At 37.7% G+C, this 19,571-nt stretch overlaps 1 protein-coding gene and 1 long non-coding RNA gene across 4 annotated transcripts; one reads left to right on the top strand and one right to left on the bottom strand.

The window, feature by feature from the left end:
- Nucleotides 1–253: 253 nt before the first annotated feature.
- Nucleotides 254–17,753, bottom strand: Hmg-r (3-hydroxy-3-methylglutaryl-CoA reductase). 3 transcript variants are annotated; one of them, XM_038014567.2, is made up of 2 exons: nucleotides 17,568–17,753; nucleotides 254–4,722 (listed from the first exon to the last, which is right to left on the bottom strand). In XM_038014567.2, the coding sequence occupies exon 2, from the start codon at nucleotides 4,704–4,706 to the stop codon at nucleotides 2,187–2,189; it is 2,520 nt and encodes an 839-aa protein (XP_037870495.1). In that variant the 5' UTR covers nucleotides 4,707–4,722; nucleotides 17,568–17,753; the 3' UTR covers nucleotides 254–2,186.
- On the top strand, nucleotides 10,076–13,325 carry LOC134200089 (uncharacterized). Its single transcript, XR_009974845.1, has 2 exons — nucleotides 10,076–12,164; nucleotides 12,674–13,325. It is a non-coding gene; the product is annotated as an uncharacterized LOC134200089 (long non-coding RNA).
- Nucleotides 17,754–19,571: the final 1,818 nt, after the last annotated feature.

Raw genomic sequence — 19,571 nt, 5'->3', positions numbered from 1 at the left:
GCCCTTCAAACCGAAACGCATAACTGCTTCACGGCTGAAATAGGCAGGGTGGTGGTACCTACCCGCGCGGATTCACAAGAGATCCTACCACCAGTACAAGGCTGTGTCGATATCCATAAAGCTTATTTAAAAATCTTTGATGTCTCAAACGTGACAACTTAGATGTTTAGCTACAAAATGCTGTAAATAATTTTGATTATAATCTAGAGAGTGATATGAATTCAAGATTAGATTCGAATAATAAAAAAACTGATTACACTTTTTCTATAACTTTATTAGAAAAGTTTCTTTATATTCGAACATTTTTACTCAGTTTAGGCACAGATTTTCGGTTTTATGTCTAAACAATAAGACACTTCTCTTACTGTCGAGTCGCGGAAGCTACTCTGTTATTCGAAGTACTCTGTGGATTTCTTTAGACGAATCATGGAGGGTAGTGGTAAGGAGAACCGTCTGTGTGTAAAAAGCGTCCATTAAAATTTGCTAAATAAGGGTGGCGCTACAGTAGCAACCGTGTAAATTTAAAAAAAGGCGCTGAAAGTCATTAGAATTAGATACGAGAAATAAAAAAGGACGAAAGAACTGTAAGCACTACAAAATCACAAAAATTATCTTATTTAAAGCTGATAAGAAAATGCAAACGATGTCTCCACGTTTTCCCACAGCAATAGTTTTAGGTTATATTGACGAAATTAGTTTTGACTACGTAAACATGTGAGGTCTTGTATATTACACTGTCACTAACTACTCTAGTCATTATTATATTAGTTCTTAACTCAGCACACTTCAATCAGTTAACAACTGCTCAATTCATATCATACTCTGTGCCTATGCTAGCGCCATTCTGGAGGATTTTTGAACTGTTATTTAGTACTGAAAGTGGGACAAGTTTTTCAAGCTTCTCCCATATGAGACGGTTCTTCTTAGCTCTACCCTCCATAAGCGAAAGTTACAACTACCCTTGTAACTGTCTTCAATACAATTGACATTTTTTATTTCAGACAAATTTCGTCAAGATAGCATTTTTTGTCTGGAGCGCATTCACACGTTTGCTTTTTGTTAGTACTAATCATAATTTGAGGGGTGCAAGGGTATTTGGTCTAATCGACATTTTTGCAACTTTTTTACGTTTAAATTTTGGAAAAAATATAACAAAATACTTTTTGAACTATTTGAATGAAGTTCAATAAAAATATTGAACTATTGATGCTAATACCAAATAAAACGGAACTTTAATTACAGAGATCGCGTATTAAGCGACATGTCACTTAATCAAATAACCTTTTTCACCCCCGATATTGTAAAATTTAATCATATTTCGATTTTCACTAATAAGTTATCTATACATTTTGTTACAATTAGTCTATATGCTACACCCACACCTACATCCCACCCAATACAACAAATCAACACGTTTATAAAGATATATCTCATAAGCACATTTTAATCATTTCATGCCCAAATAATTAAGTTTTAAATAAGAAAATATCATCACATAGAAAAACCAACTTTTTATTCGAGCGTTTACATTAAAATATACCCTAATTTTATTTTAACGTATAGTACGCGTTAGGTCATTCACCTTTGAATTGAATTCAGTGATGCCAACCGTACACTTGAGTTCGACAAATACACTAATGACACTTATGTTTATGGTTAGCAGTAGCAGGTAAGGAGAGAGAACTCCCACGCAGTACTTTTGAGGGAACAACGTTGCGTTTTCTACCGCCGCAAGGTGACAAATGAGGTAGTGGCTAATTACGCCTTCATCAGACAGTTAAGTGTTCATGATTTTAATTTCTAAAGCACATATAGTCTCACAATATCGTTCATAAAGTCAACGGAACGAAATTGACCGGTGAGCATTAATGAAACTGTTTAAAATTAATGCAAAAGCGATTATCATTACTGTTCCCTGTGCTATGCAAGGAAATTATTTGTTTTATTGCCTGTCGCACGACAAAAGCTTTGGTCACATTCCCTAATATTTTAAAATATGTTTTGGTTAATACTCTGCCTCCTTGCAATTCGAATTGTAGATCTAATTCCCTAATAATTAAAACCGACAATCGTATGTCCATAGCATAATATTGCTCACATCTTGTTTTCTATTGCACGCAACTGTTTTACGTGCGGTCGAAGATTGTCGTGAAGCCTCATGGAATCTCTCGCGACCGGATTCGTCGTTATGATGGAGGTACTTTGAGTGCCACCGTGTAAGGTTCGACATTGGCAGTTTGAACGTTAAGCGTCGATCTGTTGTGACGCATGTGCGATTTCACCAGATCCGAATTAACCAAGGCCGCCATTAGACTAAGCTCGCCAGCTAAAACCGTAGCGCATATTAGGGACGCCAGCCTGGCGGAGTTCTCGGCAGGTCGCGTACCCGCTCCTTTGACTCCTAAGATTTCTAGACACGCTCCCTGACCCGTCAAAACTGTCCCCCCACCTACTGTGCCGACTTCCAAGGAGGGCATGGTGCAGGTAACGTATAAATCTTCGCCGTTTTCTCCGTAAGCTTCCATATTTGTGGAGCAGTTGCTGCTAGTGACGTTCTGAGCCGGATCTTGGCCGGTAGCTATGAAAATAGCGGTAACCATGTTGGCCGCGTGCGCGTTGTTGCCGCCTATAGACCCGGCTAATGCGGAACCGGATAAATTCTTGATTTTGTTGCACCGGGACAGAGTTTTGGCGTCAGTCTTGAAGATCGTGCGCAAATTTTCACTGGATATGACAGTCTCGCAGACAACCCTTTTACCTCTACCTTTGATCCAGTTTATCGCCGCTGCCTTTTTGTCCGAACAATAATTCCCTGACAAACTAATAACTTCCATATCACGGAAGAAGGTTTTTAATAGTTTTAAAGCGTTTTCCGCGCCTTTCGAGACCATGTTCATTCCCATAGCGTCACCAGTTGTCGCTCTGAACCTTAGATAGAGAGTAGCTCCATCAACTCCGACGTGTATTTCTTGGAGCCGGGCGAATCTTGAAGTCGAATCGAACGCTTCTTTGAGCAAAGCGTAATTCTCTTTATTATCGATCCATTGTCGGCATTCGTGGGCTCGCACTACGTTTGGCAATTTGACAGCCGGCGCTCTTGTCATGCCGACATCTTCGACGACACTCGTCACTCCCCTACTGCCTATAGCTTTGGCTCCGCGGTTTGTTGACGCCACCAAAGCTCCCTCGGTCGTAGCCATCGGGATCATGTAAGGCTTCCCGTCTACCACCAACGGGCCGGCATATCCGACGGGAACTCCAATGTAGCCAATCACATTCTCACAGCACGCGTTTAAGACTTTACTATAATCGTAGTTTAAGTAGGGAAGTTGTTTTATTGCGGTTTCGTTATTAAATCTCGACGCGATCACTCGCCGGCGCAGTCTCACACCGCGCAAGGGATCCTCCAGCACAGCTTCCAATCTGTGCATGGGTATATGGGATTGCTCGACTAGCATTATGACTTCTTCGTCGCTGAGAGAAGTGCAAGCACCAGATCGATATAACTCCAAGCATTCGACCATAGGCCTCTTTTTGGCGTTCAATTTAGAGGCCGAGGAGCTTGGGGACAAAGTGGGCCACTCCATGTCCTCTACATTCCCAGCCTCGTCGGTCTGTGTGGATACTTCAGAGTTGGAATCGTCACCGACAGAAAACTTGGGTTTACGGCTGAAATCGGTGTCATTTATCACTTCCTTTACAGTCATGTCGTCCATATCATAAACCCAGTTACGTTGCTCTTCAAAGAAAATGAATTTTATAATCAAAGCGCAGAGCAGCGTCGCTATAACGATGTAGTCTGCGCTCACAGAGAACCACTTCACGTATGAATGGAGGAGTATATTGTCGTGGGGAACAGGTATGGATGCATCAATTGGTCCCTCAATTATGCCGTGATTAGCAGACCAAGGCCACCTGCTCGTCAAATGAACGCACAATAAGCCGGCGGCCATAATCATTTTGACTCTCTGCACCACGGGGTTGGGTTTCAAGTCCTCCTCCGAGAATGGACTGTCGTGGGCTATTTCTTTTCTGTTCGTTGCGAAATCTGCTACCAATGACAAACAAGCGGGGTAGAAAGTTATGAACACAATGTAGTCAACCAACAAGGCTAGGCAAGCAAAAGTACACATATGCTCGAGACGGGGAACACCGGATAAAGCTCCGACGCCGACCAATAATATGGCGAGCAGTGTGTCTAGAGTTGCAGTTGGTCCCAACAACGACAAGGCCCTCCCAACCCTCTTCCCTTGGTCTTCACCGGCCGACCACCCCGCTTTCGCCATCCTAGCACCTCTGGCGACATCAGCCACCAACAGAAAGAGAAACGGCGCATCCTTTATACTAGCCAATTCGCTCCAGAACAGGCTAGCGAGTGCCGACGTGAATATAAAACTGGCAAACGTTGAGAACACCCCGGCTATGATGAGGAGGTACTTCGAGGCTATTTTGTGAAGGTTGAGAACTTGGTAGTATGCATATAGCAGGGCGGCACAGCGGACAAAAGTCATGATAACCGCGTCGGCTGCTTGATACTCCGCTTCAAGACCGGGACACGCTCGGGCCCAACCAGCACAGTGTTCAGATCTGTTCCCTGGGCCATGTCGCTCGACACTAGCTGCACAGGCTAGTAAAGCCAGGGTGGCTACGATGACCTCCCATTGATGTCTGGCGCAGAATTCCCCGTGGGCTCCCCACACTTTCATTTTTTCTTTCTGATATCTGAAACGAAAGAGGTTATTGTTATTGTTTTATTAAATAAATATCATATGAACTGACGAATATCACTGACGGCGATACACGTTTTAGAGTGTCAATTATCGATTTTTATAACGTACGATCCACGAGATGTGTTCTGAGGAGTCGTTTTGAAGTGATCCCCTCATCTTCTTCTTACGATCGAAGTACATTTCTTATAACCTGGAACCACTGCATTCGTCTACAGTAAGTTTCTTTTGATCATTTGGGCCACGTACCATCCGACTTCGAAGTGACATTCCCTTCGGGGTGTTTCTAGGGTCGTGTGATAGACAGTAAGCAGTTTGGCTGGGCCCCGGATATTGCTGATGTCAATAAGTGAATGTGACAGCTCACCATCAATGTGCTTGGTGCGAGTTTTTTAACGTTCTTGATAGAGTAAAACTTAGCTCAAATTTGTATGCAATTAGAACAGCGCCCCTAGCGACAAACGTAGACAAACGTTCCAACTCCATACAAATGGTGTTTACTGGTGGTAGGACCTGTTGTGAGTCCGCGCGGGTAGGTACCACCACCCCACCTATCTCTGCCGTGAAGCAGTAATGCGTTTCGGTTTGAAGGGTGGGGCAGCCGTTGTAACTATAGGTACTGAGACCTTACAACTTATATCTCAAGGTGGGTGGCGCATTTACGTTGTAGATGTCTATGGGCTCCAGTAACCACTTAACACCAGGTGGGCTGTGAGCTCGTCCACCCATCTAAGCAATAAAAAAAAAAGTTATGAGAAGAACACCAGAACGTTAAAAAACTGGCACTAAGCACAGTGATCGTTTGCCTTAAACTAAAATAAGAACGAAAAACAAAACAATACCAAATAATAAACCAGTTTTATTAGAAAAGTTTCCCACGATTAGTTCCAATGCTATCTGTTGTATCATTTTAAGCATTCACAGCGTATGTTATCGTTCGCACATGTGCGAATCTTCATCATACACCTATCGTACCTACTTTTACTCTCGAGAAACAACGTGACGTCAAATAGAAACCGTATACATTGAACGTGCGGAATTAATTATACCGTTTCGGAACGACCATATAACTGTGTCCACAATAGTTTGCTTTTCAATCACATACCGGTGTTGTTACTCGACTGGTTGGTAATGAAGGGTAATGAAAATTAATTTTAAAGGAGTGATCTCTTGTTTTTTTCTGGTCTCTATATTGTTTCCGATATTTCGGATACTTTATGCTTCTCGTGGTAAAGGACGAATCGTAAAAGTAGTTTTAATTATGTCGGTACTATACGTGAATGGTATTCAAGGTTTTCTTTTTTCGTATGAGTCTTTGATGTTGTAAACGTCCAAAGATAACAATCTAATAAGATCGATAAATAAAGATTCTCTTCGAAGAATCTGTCTCACTGCTTATAATGAAACCGGAGGAATTGGGTTTACTGTATACAATACAAGGTCTTCCTCTAAGAATTGGCCCTATATGCACAAACCATTAGTGTTTCTGTGCAAATGGAGTAATGGCGTAAAAAATGGCGTAATGCTTTCAAAACGCGCCCGACAGACAGTCATGTGACGCGAAATCGGAACAAGATTCAACAAATAGACGATTTCTTTTCGTTTATAAATTCTATTTACTTCTTAGAAGCATAACTTTCTATAGTTTAGTTCTAAATTAACCCAGATTTGCGAAGTTTTAGTAAAAAAAATTTCTACCTGTGATGATAGCCTTGAGAGGCTATTTCAACTTCACCCTAACGTGTGTAGGTGAGCTCACGGGGCTCAAACCGGAGTATTGCTAACACTTACCTAGCAAGAACAGTGCTTCGCAGAATCTACCACCGGATCGGAAACGCGACCCACTGAGAAGATCCGGCGAGAAACTCAGTGGGCTGTGTCTATGGGTTAATTCGCTCGTCGAGCCCTTACACAGCCCACTGAGTTTCTCGCCGGATCTTCTCAGTGGGTCGCGTTTCCGATCCCTTCGCAGAGTAGCTGAATGAGCTAATTTTTGAAATTTTGAAGGCCTAGTTGTAAGCAGTCTGACATGAAAACCAATTACTGACTTTTGGATAAGAGTATTAACAATTGACACAGACATTTCTCTCAAACGAAATTAATTTGAGGCCCATTCATCGAAGCATTGTGAAATCTATATCAATAAGTACAAGACTGGTTTTCATTCAAAATATCATTGACTGCAAACTAAAATACCGGTTGAAGCTATGTGACTTTCGCAAGAAGCCGAATAACTAACTGGGCTTATGAAGGGCACACTCTAATTTAGAACCATATAACTTACGATTGAGTGGACGGTTTCTCTTTTACTCGCAATGCCGTCGTCGTCGTGGCCTAAAGGATAAGTCGTCCGGTGCATTCGTATGTAGCGATGCACCAGTGTTAGAAAACCGCTGGCAAGTACCAATGTTTCTAATGAAATACGTACTCCACAAATATTCACGATTGACTTCCACGATGAAGGAATAACATTGTGTAGTAAGAATCAAACCCGCAAAATTATAATTTGCGTAATTACTGGTGGTAGGACCTCTCGTGAGTCCGCAAGGATAGGTACCACCACCCTTCTTATTTCGGTCGTGAAGCAGTAATGCGTTTCAGTTTGAAGGGTAGGGCAGCCGTTGTAACTATAATTGAGAATTCTGAGCATTCATATCTCAAGGTGGGTGGCGCATTTACGTTGTAGATGTCTATGGGCTCCGGTAACCACTTATAACATCAGGTGGGTCGTGAGCTCGTCCAGCCGCCTAAGCAATAAAAAAACCCTAATTTATATCATTAGCCGGTTCTTATGTAAACTTAAGCACATATTTTGGTTCAAGGCCGACGTCCGGTCCTAGTAAAGGCCAAGAGTCGTGCAAATATTTGTTTGAATTCATTAAATGATCGTCTAAGTACATTTTCGTCACATATGCTCAGCACGTGGCAATGTAAATAAATTACTAACAGGCTCTCAGTTAGATAAACATCAACCTAAAATTGACAGGACACTACGCAAGCTCGACAATAATGGATGTAAGTACGAGTAATTCGCATAGGCCTGAAAGATATCTCTTCAATGGGAAGTAAATCTATTGATATTATGAAATTATTAATAATAATTAATTAATTATTAATGGTATACCCTCATTTAATCGTTTTTCGAAAGGGTATTTATATATATTTTGCCGGTTAAAGATAGCGCGCAATTTTTAAAGGTCCTCGTTCTTACAGATACAAATATAAAATATATACGTATGTAACCTCTATACGATTTATCTTAAAAGAGGTTAATATGTTATAAAGATGACATAAATGGAATTTTGAATAATGAAACATTAGAAGAAGGAACATTATGAATAATAAAGCATTTTTGAATATTGAAATATAAAAAGCATAAAAAGTGGAGAAGCAATAGCTTTAAATGTTGTTTCTCTTTATAGAGCAACTCAATTTGTGCTATAGTTTTACTTGGCTAAGCTTTATTTTGATGTAAATAAAATAATACATTATATGTATATACCATGTACATGTTGCTCACATAGCCCGTAAGATTAGCAAGCTGAAGTGGCAGTGGGCAGGTCACATAGCGCGAAGATCGGACGGCCGATGGGGCAGAAAGATCCTCGAGTGGAGACCACGTATTAGCAAACGCAGTGTGGGACGGCCACCTACCAGATGGACCGACGACCTGGTGAAAATTGCTGGGTCACGTTGGATGCAGGTGGCAACCGACCGGCCGCACTGGACATCAGTTGGAGAGGCCTATGTTCAGCAGTGGACAGTGGACAGGCTGAGATGATGATGATGATGATGTATATACCATATTTTAAATCGGGAACGCTGAACAAGCTTGGGAGAGGTCTTTGCTCAACATCAAGAACTTGTTTAATTAAGCTACTTATATTCTTTTATACGGCTGTCTGGTGTAGTGGTAAGTGACATGGTCACTACACAAGGGGGTCGCGGGTTCGAATCCCGCCAAGGGAAGATATTTGTATGATAAATATAAATGTCTTTTCCAGGGTTATGGATGTATATTAAATATATGTATGTGTATAATAAAAATCTTACATTTATTTCCGTTATCTGGTACCTGTAACACAAGTTCTTTACGAACTTATCACGGGATCAGTTACCGTGGCGTAATTGTTAGTAAATATTTATTTATTATATTTATATTTATTTATTTATTTATTCATTTGTAGCGCCCGTCAATTAATACTGTAGAGCCACACGTCATTACGGATCCTCGCGATCCATTAACGGTGCTTTTAGGTACCACAAGCACCGGTTACCGTCTTCGCTGAACCCACGCATGCGACGAAGGGCTCGACGAGTAAATTAACCCACAGACACAGCCCACTGAGTTTCTCGCCAGATCTTCTCAATGGGTCGCCTTTCCGATCCGGGGGTAGATTCTGCAAAGTACTGTTCTTGCTAGGGCCAGTGTTAGCAACGCTCCCGGTTTGAGCCCCGTGAGCTCACCTACATGTCAAGGCGAAGCTGAAATAGCCTCTTAAGGCTATCAGCATACGTTGGAGCAAAAAAAAAGTAGGGAATTCCGTTTACGCGTTTGTAAGCGGTCGAGATATCTGTGATGTTGTGACGATTTCATTTTCACATCTTGTGCCTACGGATCGCGTTCATTCATAGTCGGCAGCCTATTGCATTTAGGCCATTCATTGGTCGAACTGATCTATTAAGAAATAAGACGCATTTGTGTACGTGTTTCGGTAAAAATATACAATTCGTTTTAGAATCGGAGAGTGTCGCGACCGACATCCACACTTAATAACATGACGTAAATAATACGCAGCCCAACACAACATGCATTGTTATTCAAAACGGGAAGGAAGCCACGTACGCGCGTGCATAAAGATTGTTGTCTATATTTATAATGAAGCATACCTACAGGAAAACGTGTGGTCACATTAAACTAAGGGGGATTCGTCGCTATGGAGCGGTTTAAAAATAAACGGTACACCTCTTTGTTCGGTGTCGTAATGACGGTATCTGTGATCTGATTCGGGATAGCAATAATGAATGTGTATGGAACAATAATAATCACAATCTGGGGCAAGTAAGACGTGGTCACATAGCCCCAAACTAGAATCCCCTGTTCTGTGGGAGCTGATTATACAAGATGCTATCGAGAATTAAACCCATAAACCACGCCCAAGCAGTAAGTAACACTGCCCTGCCTATTTCAGCCGCGAAGCAGAAATGCGTTTCGGTTCAATAGGAGGGGCAGCCATTGTCCTCTAAAAACTGAGATATTGGTACGGATATCTCAAGGTGAGTGGCGGAATTTACGTTAGAGATGTCTATGGGCTCCAGTTACCACTTAATACCAGGTCGGCCTTGAGTTCGTCAACCCATCTAAACTATAAAAATGATAATAATAAAAATGCACCACCAATACAGAGGAATGCAATGTTACGAAAAATACTTTCGCACGCTTCGGTACGCACGCTTGTATGTTGTCTGCTAATGGCTTCAAGTTGTTTAGTTTTAGCAACGCAAGTCCTGCGCTCCTATTTATAGTAGGAGAACTATTATTCGAACGTAGTCAAGACATCGATATCACGTCTTAGTGCTTGGCGGTATTCAAGTTGTGAAAGCTTTGGATTCCACTTAACATCATTACTTGAAAGCGAGCGAGCTTTAGTGTTTGGTCGGTATTGTCTGCAAGGTCTGGACTTGATGAGTGAGGATACGCGGCCCACGTCATTTTTGGGACATCTTTACTACTCTAAATTGGCCACCGAAAATAGTTTGCGACCCAACAAGTGGTCTCTGCAATCCGTAGAGACCATAATGTCAATGTCCAGCTCACAATTTACAATACTATTGAGACTGTCACTTAATTTGGCGACTTAGATGATGACGCAGACTTGGACTACGCTTCTAGACCTGCCCCACAAACCGGCACGCGCTAATGCTTCGTGGCAGAAATGGTGGTATCCACACATGTTGACGTAAAACAAGCCGTACTCTGAGGAATGAGAGGAGACAATTCTCAATGGAGATATTTGCGGAGATATATGTTGGTACTACAAATGAGTTATTGCAGCCGCTACGGATGGTCGGTGTCATATGCGCGTATTGTCTGATCACCATAGCGATCCAACCTTGTTGATAAGGCATGAGAATTACAATTTCATGGCGCCGTTAAAACTGTTCTCACTGTTTGGGTTATGTGCATAGCGTGTACCCCGATTGTCATCATCCACAACTGAACCTCGAAAGCAAAGATGCAACCAAATCTGATCAAAGTATTCCAAGTTTTCTCTGACCCCGTTTTCGATACTTTTACCCTAAACCAGTTAAAGAACATGAGACGGATGCACTCAGATCTATGCCTACGCAGAAGTCAAGTATAACCTGCCAGTCCTGCCACTAATAATTGGGGTTTAAAAAAAATGTGATAAATGGAAAGATCATAAATTAGTTTTATAACAAAACAATTTTTTTTTTTTTCGCAGTCACTCAAAAATTTTCAAAATAAAAATTAATTTTTGAATCCAGTTCCGAAGACACGCCGACAGCTCCCAATCAAACCCGAGCGCGTGTGACGACATAATGTTAGTTTTGCCTCATTGCAGTTCATATAGAAATAATACGTAGTGTTTTGATCTGTTTAATTTTGTTGTCATTGTTAAATATTCAAATATTTATATTGAAAACCAGCTGACCCGGCAGACTTCGTAGTGCCTCAATCGATAAATAAAAGACTTAAGGTTTTGTATAAAATAAACTTAAAACAAACAAAAGGAATCCGTCCGAGGGGGGACATATGAGTCGTCTATTATCAAAGGTGGTAATCTGTGCATTCGGACAAAAAAAAATTATTGATATGTCAATACAGATTGATTTGAATATAATCGTCTCCTTCAAAGAATACGGTTCAAAACCTGCATTAAATAAAGGTTAATAGTTAACCTGTTATTTATCTAAGATGTCGTTCAGAGGAGTTTTGTGACTGCCAATGGAATACAAAGTCAATAATTCGTTTTTCTGATTTACCAATAATTGTCCAAAAGTCACATTGCCGGCTTTGATAATAGTCGACTCATATCAAAGGAAAAACAAAATTGTTATTTTTATTTAATTCTGAGCATTTTCATATTTATCTAACCTTTGAAACCTTCTTTGGATTTCCACAAATAATTCAAGACCAAAATTAGCCAAATCGGTCCAGCCGTTCTCGAGTTTTACCGAGACTAACGAACAACAATTCATTTTTATATATATATATAGATAGATAGATGTCGAATCTCAAAAGCGATCGTTCTTGTATTGCACCATTATGCATGAATACTACAAAAACAACTCCTGAAAAAATGTTTTTAAATGTTTCCCAAGATAACAAAAGTCGAAATAAATTGTTTCAAGCAGTGCACCGTGATAATCCTAAAACAAAATCGTTTTTTTTGTTGTGAAAATCATTTCGACGTAAGTATTTCTTAACATCATTGTTTAATTATTAATTATTATTTATCTAAGTATACAAATAAAATAATTATTATTATACTCAAGTAGAGTTCAGTGAATATTTTTTTAACACTGTAGCTCTTTAATTTTTTAATTTATAGTTTAATATTTTATTTTTTTATATAATGATAAAACTTTTATTTATTATTTAAAAAAAAAAGAACACAATATTCCTAACCTAAAAGTACATGTTATTATCCGCAACTTTTTTTAACTGGACTCCCAAATCATTACCTATAAAACTATAGAATAAAACTTTTTTTTTTGATAATTTAAGTGCTTACAAATTCATGTATTTTTATCTATTGATTGAGTATTGAATTTAATTTGATATATTTATAATTTTATAACGTTCAAGGTTATGTATTTGACTAGATTTTTTTCTTTAAAATTTATGTCATAATGGTTTTTCTGTTGTCGTAATAAATAACATTTAAATAATTTTTATGATTTCTGTTTTATTATTCCAGCTGAAAAATGTTATGGAAAATTATATTTATTATACACAACGATGGGAGGTAAAGCAAAGATTAAAATTGATGTGGTACCACACAAGTTTGACTGTCAACCTAATCGTAAAAGACAAGGCACTACAACGGTTCTTAGATCAGCTGCAGAAAAACGACGGAGACGACAAATTATCCAAGAAATTTTAAGTGAATCGTCAGAAAATATGGAAATTGATAATTCTCAAGAACTAAACATTGATGCCGTATCAGCCAATACTGTTGAAAATATTGGTGTTGATTTTGATTAATAATATCAGATTTTGCCTTAATAAATCCTTTATCGCACATAGCTAATCGTCATAACAACTCGTTTTTTAACAATAATAATTATATAATAATAATTTTTTATATTATTGTCTAGTCATGTGTATTAGCCGTAAACGCTGTACTGTTATTAAATAGCTATAACATTATGACGTCACCATAGTATCATATATATTATAAACCGCCATTATGGCGCGTTTATAAGTCACGTGGTTTTTTTTAAATTCTATAATTTTTAATTCTTTATAATTAATTGAAATTTTTTTTTTAGTTTTTTGCATTAAATATCCAGATTATTAATAATAGAGTTTTGAAATACAATAAAAAATCGATAATATTTTTTTCAAAATCCCAATTGCTGATTATACATGAGCTCGGCTATTGCTAAGTCAGTGAGGAGCCGTGCCTATTCCCTCCGCTTTAACCCATAAATTATTTGACTTTACTCTAAGTACGTTGTATATTGGTTTTTCCACCCATCAAACCGGGCTGCATTATGACTGCTTCGTTATAGATTTAGGTAGGCGATTAGGTAGGTTAGGCCTACGCGTACGGGCTTACAATTCGCCTATGCACCTACCACCGGTAATTATCATAAATTGCTGAATGGTTCTCTATTCCTTTGAAACTTCTGTACCTGTCTACGGGATCTGAACACCAGTAGTCGCAATGCTCGATATTATTACATCAGGGTACGTACAGACGTATTCCTTCTATAGACGAAAATTTTGATGGTTTGAATATTATATGTATTCTTTGGATAATATAACAACATCACTGGTTTCGATTTAATGTATACATTTGATAAACATGTCATTAATTTGAGATTTTCTCCGAAATCTAATTTATTGGAATTTAAATTTAAAAATATATTTTTTCTTTTTTAAATTTAAACCGAAGATAGCTGTCGAGGATCTCTAGTTACCTGATTACTTTTTAAGGACTAATATGAGTATATGACTCTAAATTTCCCAAATTCCTATTTTCCACCCGTAATAGAAGTAGGACGATATAGTTTATATTGCTTACATGGGTGAAGGAGTTCACGGCTCACCCGGCTGTTAAGTAGTTGCTGGATCCCATCGACATCAACATCTTAAATGCCACCACACACTGAGATACCAGTTCTAAGTCTCAGTTTTATAGTACGACTGCCCCACCTTTAAAACCCAAACGCATTACTGCTTTACTTACTGCATACTTAGACAGCGTGGTGGTACCTACCCGTGTGGAATCACGAGACACCCTACCATTAGGTAAAAACCCTTCAACTAATTCCTATCGTGGCCTACGTTCACAAGGAAGATTGATACCATACAGACAACTGCTCGTAAAACCAGAACATGAGCTACTGCTTACATTTAAGATAGCTTACTAGCCGTAGGAGGTATTGTGAGCCCTTATAAGCATGATGTACTTGAGCCTGCCTTGGAACCGTCACGGGTTTCCGTCTGAAGGGTGGCCCAGCCATATAATTTGACGATCTTCCTCAATGTGGGAAATGACATTCACAGTACGATATCTATAGTGATAGTAATCATACAATTGAAGATATTTGCCAAACAAATGAATAAATAAAATAAATAAATATTTACTAACAATCACGCCACGTTAACTGGTCTCGTGATAAGTTCGTAAAGAACCTGTGTTACAGGTACCAGATAGCGGAAATAAATGTAAGATTTTTATTATACACATACATATATTTAATATACATCCATAACCCTGGAAAAGACATTTATATTTATCATACAAATATCTTCCCTTGGCGGGATTCGAACCCGCGACCCCCTTGTGTAGTGACCATGTCACTTACCACTACACCAGACGGCCGTTATCAAATGTTTTTGGAGTTTGAATATGAAAGTAATGGCAGGCAACACTTGTCACAGGTGAAGTAACAGTTTTCGAATATTGGAATGCTTATTTAAATGTTTAAAACAGATGATTGTCTTCTCTTCAGTGAAGACAATGACTTCTCATCTAGACAAGGACAGCGCAACATCTTAGGATTTTATAAAAATAAAATATTATAATGGTATATACAAAGTAATTGCAATATAATTATATTAACCATCAAGCAAGTGTTTTTAAATAGCCCCTCACCTACAGAACCCAATTCCCTCAAATTTAACCATCCAACAAAATTTCTAACAACTTTACAATACATAGTCTGAACAACATGTAGACCAAAATTTCATTAAGGAAGATGCCAGTTTGGTCGATATTCTATAAATATTTCCGGGCTTCAGTCATGACAGTAAAAAATAAACATGAATGTTATTATGATTGAAAAGGCGAAATCATTGTACACAATTTGTATGACAGATTAATTAGCAACACTTAAATAACCATTTACGATTCATGCTATCTCAGCAGGAACTATAAATAGTTCCTAATAATGATGACTATTACTTACTGTATGATGGTAATTATAACTAAAATAATAAACAGTACATTTACCTCTGTGTTATATCTTGTAACTATTTATATCTATCTATCTACAATGTATCAATTTATTTGGAGACTAATGATTGTCATATCAATGATATTTATGCTGATTTTGGTGATAAGGCTTATTCTCATAATAACTTTATTTACTGGTGGTAGGACCTGTTGTGAGTCCGCACAGGTAGGTACCCCCACCCTGATTTCTGCCGTGAAGCAGTAATGCGTTTCAGTTTGAAGGGTGGGGCAGCCGTTGTAACTATACTTGAGACCTTAGAACTTATATTACAAGATGGGTGGCGCATTAACGTTGTAGATGTCTATGGGTTCCAGTAACCACCAGGTGGGCTGTGAGCTCGTCCGCCCAATTCAGATATAAAAAAAAAAACATATTGGCTTATGAGGTTAATCTTTTTTTTTGCTTTGTAGACAATTGAATATATGGTTCATCTGGTGATGAATGATTTCCGTGGCTCATTGACGACAGCAATGCCTTGGGCACAACCAAGTTGCTTCCTACCATAAACACATATTGTAGTAGCCACCGATGCTTTTGAAGACGTTATTCAAAAACTTGATGTTCATAGCTCTCAGAGGTCATAATTAACTTCAACAGAGAGTTTATACATATTCTGTTAAATTGATCATGTATTTTTTTTTATTGCTTAGATGGGTGGACGAGCTAACAATCCACTTGGTGTTAAGTGGCTACTGGAACCCATAGACATCTACAACGTAAATGCGTCACCCACCTTGAGATATAAGTTCTAAGGTCTCAAATATAGTTACAACGGCTGCCCCACCCTTCAAACCGAAACGCATTACTGGTTCACGGCAGAAATAGGCAGGGTGGTGGTACCTACCCGTGCGGACTCACAAAAGGTCCTACCACCAGTAAATTCAATTTCAAAACCATGATCATTAAAAAGGGCATATTTTTTCGGACATTGTAATACATTTACATGTAAGCTTTCAACAGATTGACTTTGTGTCAGGACCACCACATTGCTTGGAGAGTTACTCGGAGCAGTACCCAGACCTTCCGACCAATGTATAATATAGTAATATAAGTTTGTAGTTTGGATATAAGTTTCAATAAGGCATTGATGGCTGTTTTCAACAGATGCTTAAAAAGAGTGTAGATTTTACTAGATTAAACCAACTCTCAATCTATGTAAAGCAGTATGATGCTAATTTCATTATTATAAAATATCATTATTTTCCTCCAATATTAAAATATTGATAATAAATGTAATATCATGAAAATTAGTTTTTATTCCACCTCAATAAAAATAATTGAAGGGCATTTTAAATTGTAATTTTTGTAATTACAACAATGATAAAAAACCTTACATCCTATTACATAACCCATTGTCATGTTTTTTTTTTTAATTAATTTGGTCCATAATAATTAAAATTCATACAATTTAGATTATTTTTCACAGTTTAATCTCGCATTTTTATTGTCATTACATCAATCTTCTGTAACCACGAAAAACACTAAATTAATCGAAAAATCTGAAATCATATTAATATGACGACAGTAAAAAGCGTGAGAACTGTAAAAATACTAACTGTAAAAATAGTTATACTTAAAATATGTCTAAGACTCCGGAAAAGCGAAGACAATACCATAATCACACTTTAACCAATACACTTGGAATGCACAAGATCTTGGATTCACAAAATCTTAATAGGTACTAGTTTCTTAAAGCATAAAGATTCGATGTTATCAATCGAAAAGTGTGTCAATAAACGGGGTCATTCAAAAAGAAGTTATTGGCTTTGTTTATATACATCAAGAACTTTTCAACTGTTAATTCTAGTACACAATACCTTTAGCAATATACATAATGACCGTAAAATGGTATATCCGACAATTTACTCAATATTTTTTTTAAAGAAAAACGTTTTTACCTTTGAAATTTCTGCAGAATAAATATAATAGAAATGATTTTGCTATTCAATCTTGATTTATCGTAACTTAATTAGCTAATACTGAAATTTCTTTTTTTAACTTTATTACTTAAAGTAGGCCCAAGATCATTTTCGTGAACTGTGTCTTTTTACCTTCAAAAATCATCTGTTACGTGAGTGATTTCACTTTTTTATTATTTATAAATATTTAAAAAAAATCGCTCACCTGGTAAATAATTGTAGTAAAATTGTACCACCAATTATCTTCAGGATGTGTTGAAGTGATGGTTAATAAATAAAAGACAAATAAAAAATGTAGTACGTGAAAAACTTTACACTACGGACAACCTAGCATACCGCCCGACATTTTCAGCCAGGGTGGACTGAGCAAAACTACAAGAAACTAACTATTTCAAATATTTAAATGTTGCCGGTTTTTATCGATTCTTCCGTGATGAAAACCTACTAATTTTTTTGTTTTTAGTAGCTATTATTTCATAGCATTTCGTCTGCATTGTCATCCCATTTGTGTTTATTTGCGATAAATTTGGTTTCTTGTGTTATGCTTACTTCATTACAATACGATGTGTGGTGAGTGTCCGTTGGCTAATTGTAAAGTAATACTAACTATTAGAAATTCGCATTTTTACAAATTAAACCGAAGTTGTTTTATTTAATAAATATATTTAAAAATAACACAAAAACATTTACTACAGTTGAGCCATGACGAATGGACCCAGAGTCTAGTGTAGTATCGAATATTTCACCTTTTCTAAAACAATACCTTCTGAAAGACAACCTTGTAATGTTTTTACGAGTCTCCTGCGGTTCAGTGTCGGTAAGAACTTCCCAAAAAGTCACAAAAAATGGTATAACTATAGTTTTACCGAACCAAACCCATAACATGACGAATACAAGCGTCAGCAATATAACTTGACAGAATAGGTAGAAATAGTAAGGAAATATGATCGGATTCGGTGTGGTGATCTTCGTGATTTTACAAACGAGCCATTGTATCATCATCCAATACACGAGGCACTGGTTTGTTCCAGCACAGAGCGATACACAGCATTCCCAAAACCGTGCACACAATATATATGGGAAGCAAAACACTTCCCACCAGTTATATCGGAAGACATCATCGGCTTGCGTGTGAAAACGCTCTATTTCAATTTCGTCACATCGTATCCGTTCTTCTCGCTTCTTCTTTTTCTTTTTCGGAGCCATTGTGACTGTGTGTCGTTATAAAATATCTACAATATTAACGAAATAAGTTTTGAAAATGAGCTGTTGGTTCTATTGACATTGAAATTAAGAATAAGCAGTGACATTTGATGTGATTAATCAAAGTTGTCTTTTTTTAATTAATTTAAAGATAATGCATTTTCTATTTTACTTTAAAGTCGAGAAACTTTTAGTTCATGTTCTGTTTTCATGTTTCTTTTTAACAGTGCTAATGAAACACATTAAAAGGGGCATTGGTTTTTCCATGCTCTTTTATTGACGTAATACTTCCACAGTAGCCTAAAACTTTGTTATTTCGGGCGTTGAAGTTTACACAACAGCTCGAGGCACGATTAACTATTAAATAATCCTTCTGTCCTGTATTCCTCCTGTAAAAGCTTAAAATGTTTACACAGTGGACAGATATTCAAACCGTATTTCAGCTGAACTCTTTTCAAAGTATCTAATATACGCATCTAATTTCATGTTATAATGATAGACCTTTATAATAGATCCATAATAAAATAAAATTTCATCAAATTTAGCCTTATATCATGTTAAATTTACATGTAGGTATATAGTATGTTTTGCGAGCCCGCTCTGGTAAGGACTACTATTCTGCTCATTTTGGCCACAAAGCAATCATGCCAGTAGGACAACTGATATATTATAATCTAATCGAGACATCGACCTCATGACTCGAGCTTGGTAGCAGCATTCAAAATGTTTGTTAGCTTTGGTAATTAGATAACATCAGGTAAGCCGTGAGCTTTATTTATGGACCTAAAGTATTAAAAAACCATTGAAATTTGATGATTTTACTGTTTTGATAGTTGTTAAAGGTAATTAATTTTCACGTTCTTCAATTTTAGTAATTTTTAAAGACCTTTTTGTTAATAAATACACAGTACACACCTACTGGTTTCTCTAGATAGAAAAATGGTAGCACAGACTATCGCATTACCAATTATGATTTCTACTTTCCAACATTTGACTTTTTGGCGGG

Source organism: Bombyx mori, chromosome 2 (assembly GCF_030269925.1).
Source record: "Bombyx mori chromosome 2, ASM3026992v2".
In the NCBI taxonomy this organism is placed as follows: domain Eukaryota; kingdom Metazoa; phylum Arthropoda; class Insecta; order Lepidoptera; family Bombycidae; genus Bombyx; species Bombyx mori.
Note: the sequence above shows the minus strand (reverse complement) of the source record. Positions and strands in the feature narration are given on the sequence as shown.

Coding starts and splice junctions, on each gene's coding strand:
- Hmg-r (XM_038014567.2), bottom strand. CDS start 4,706: ATGAAAGTGTGGGGAGCCCACGGGGAATTCTGCGCCAGACATCAATGG.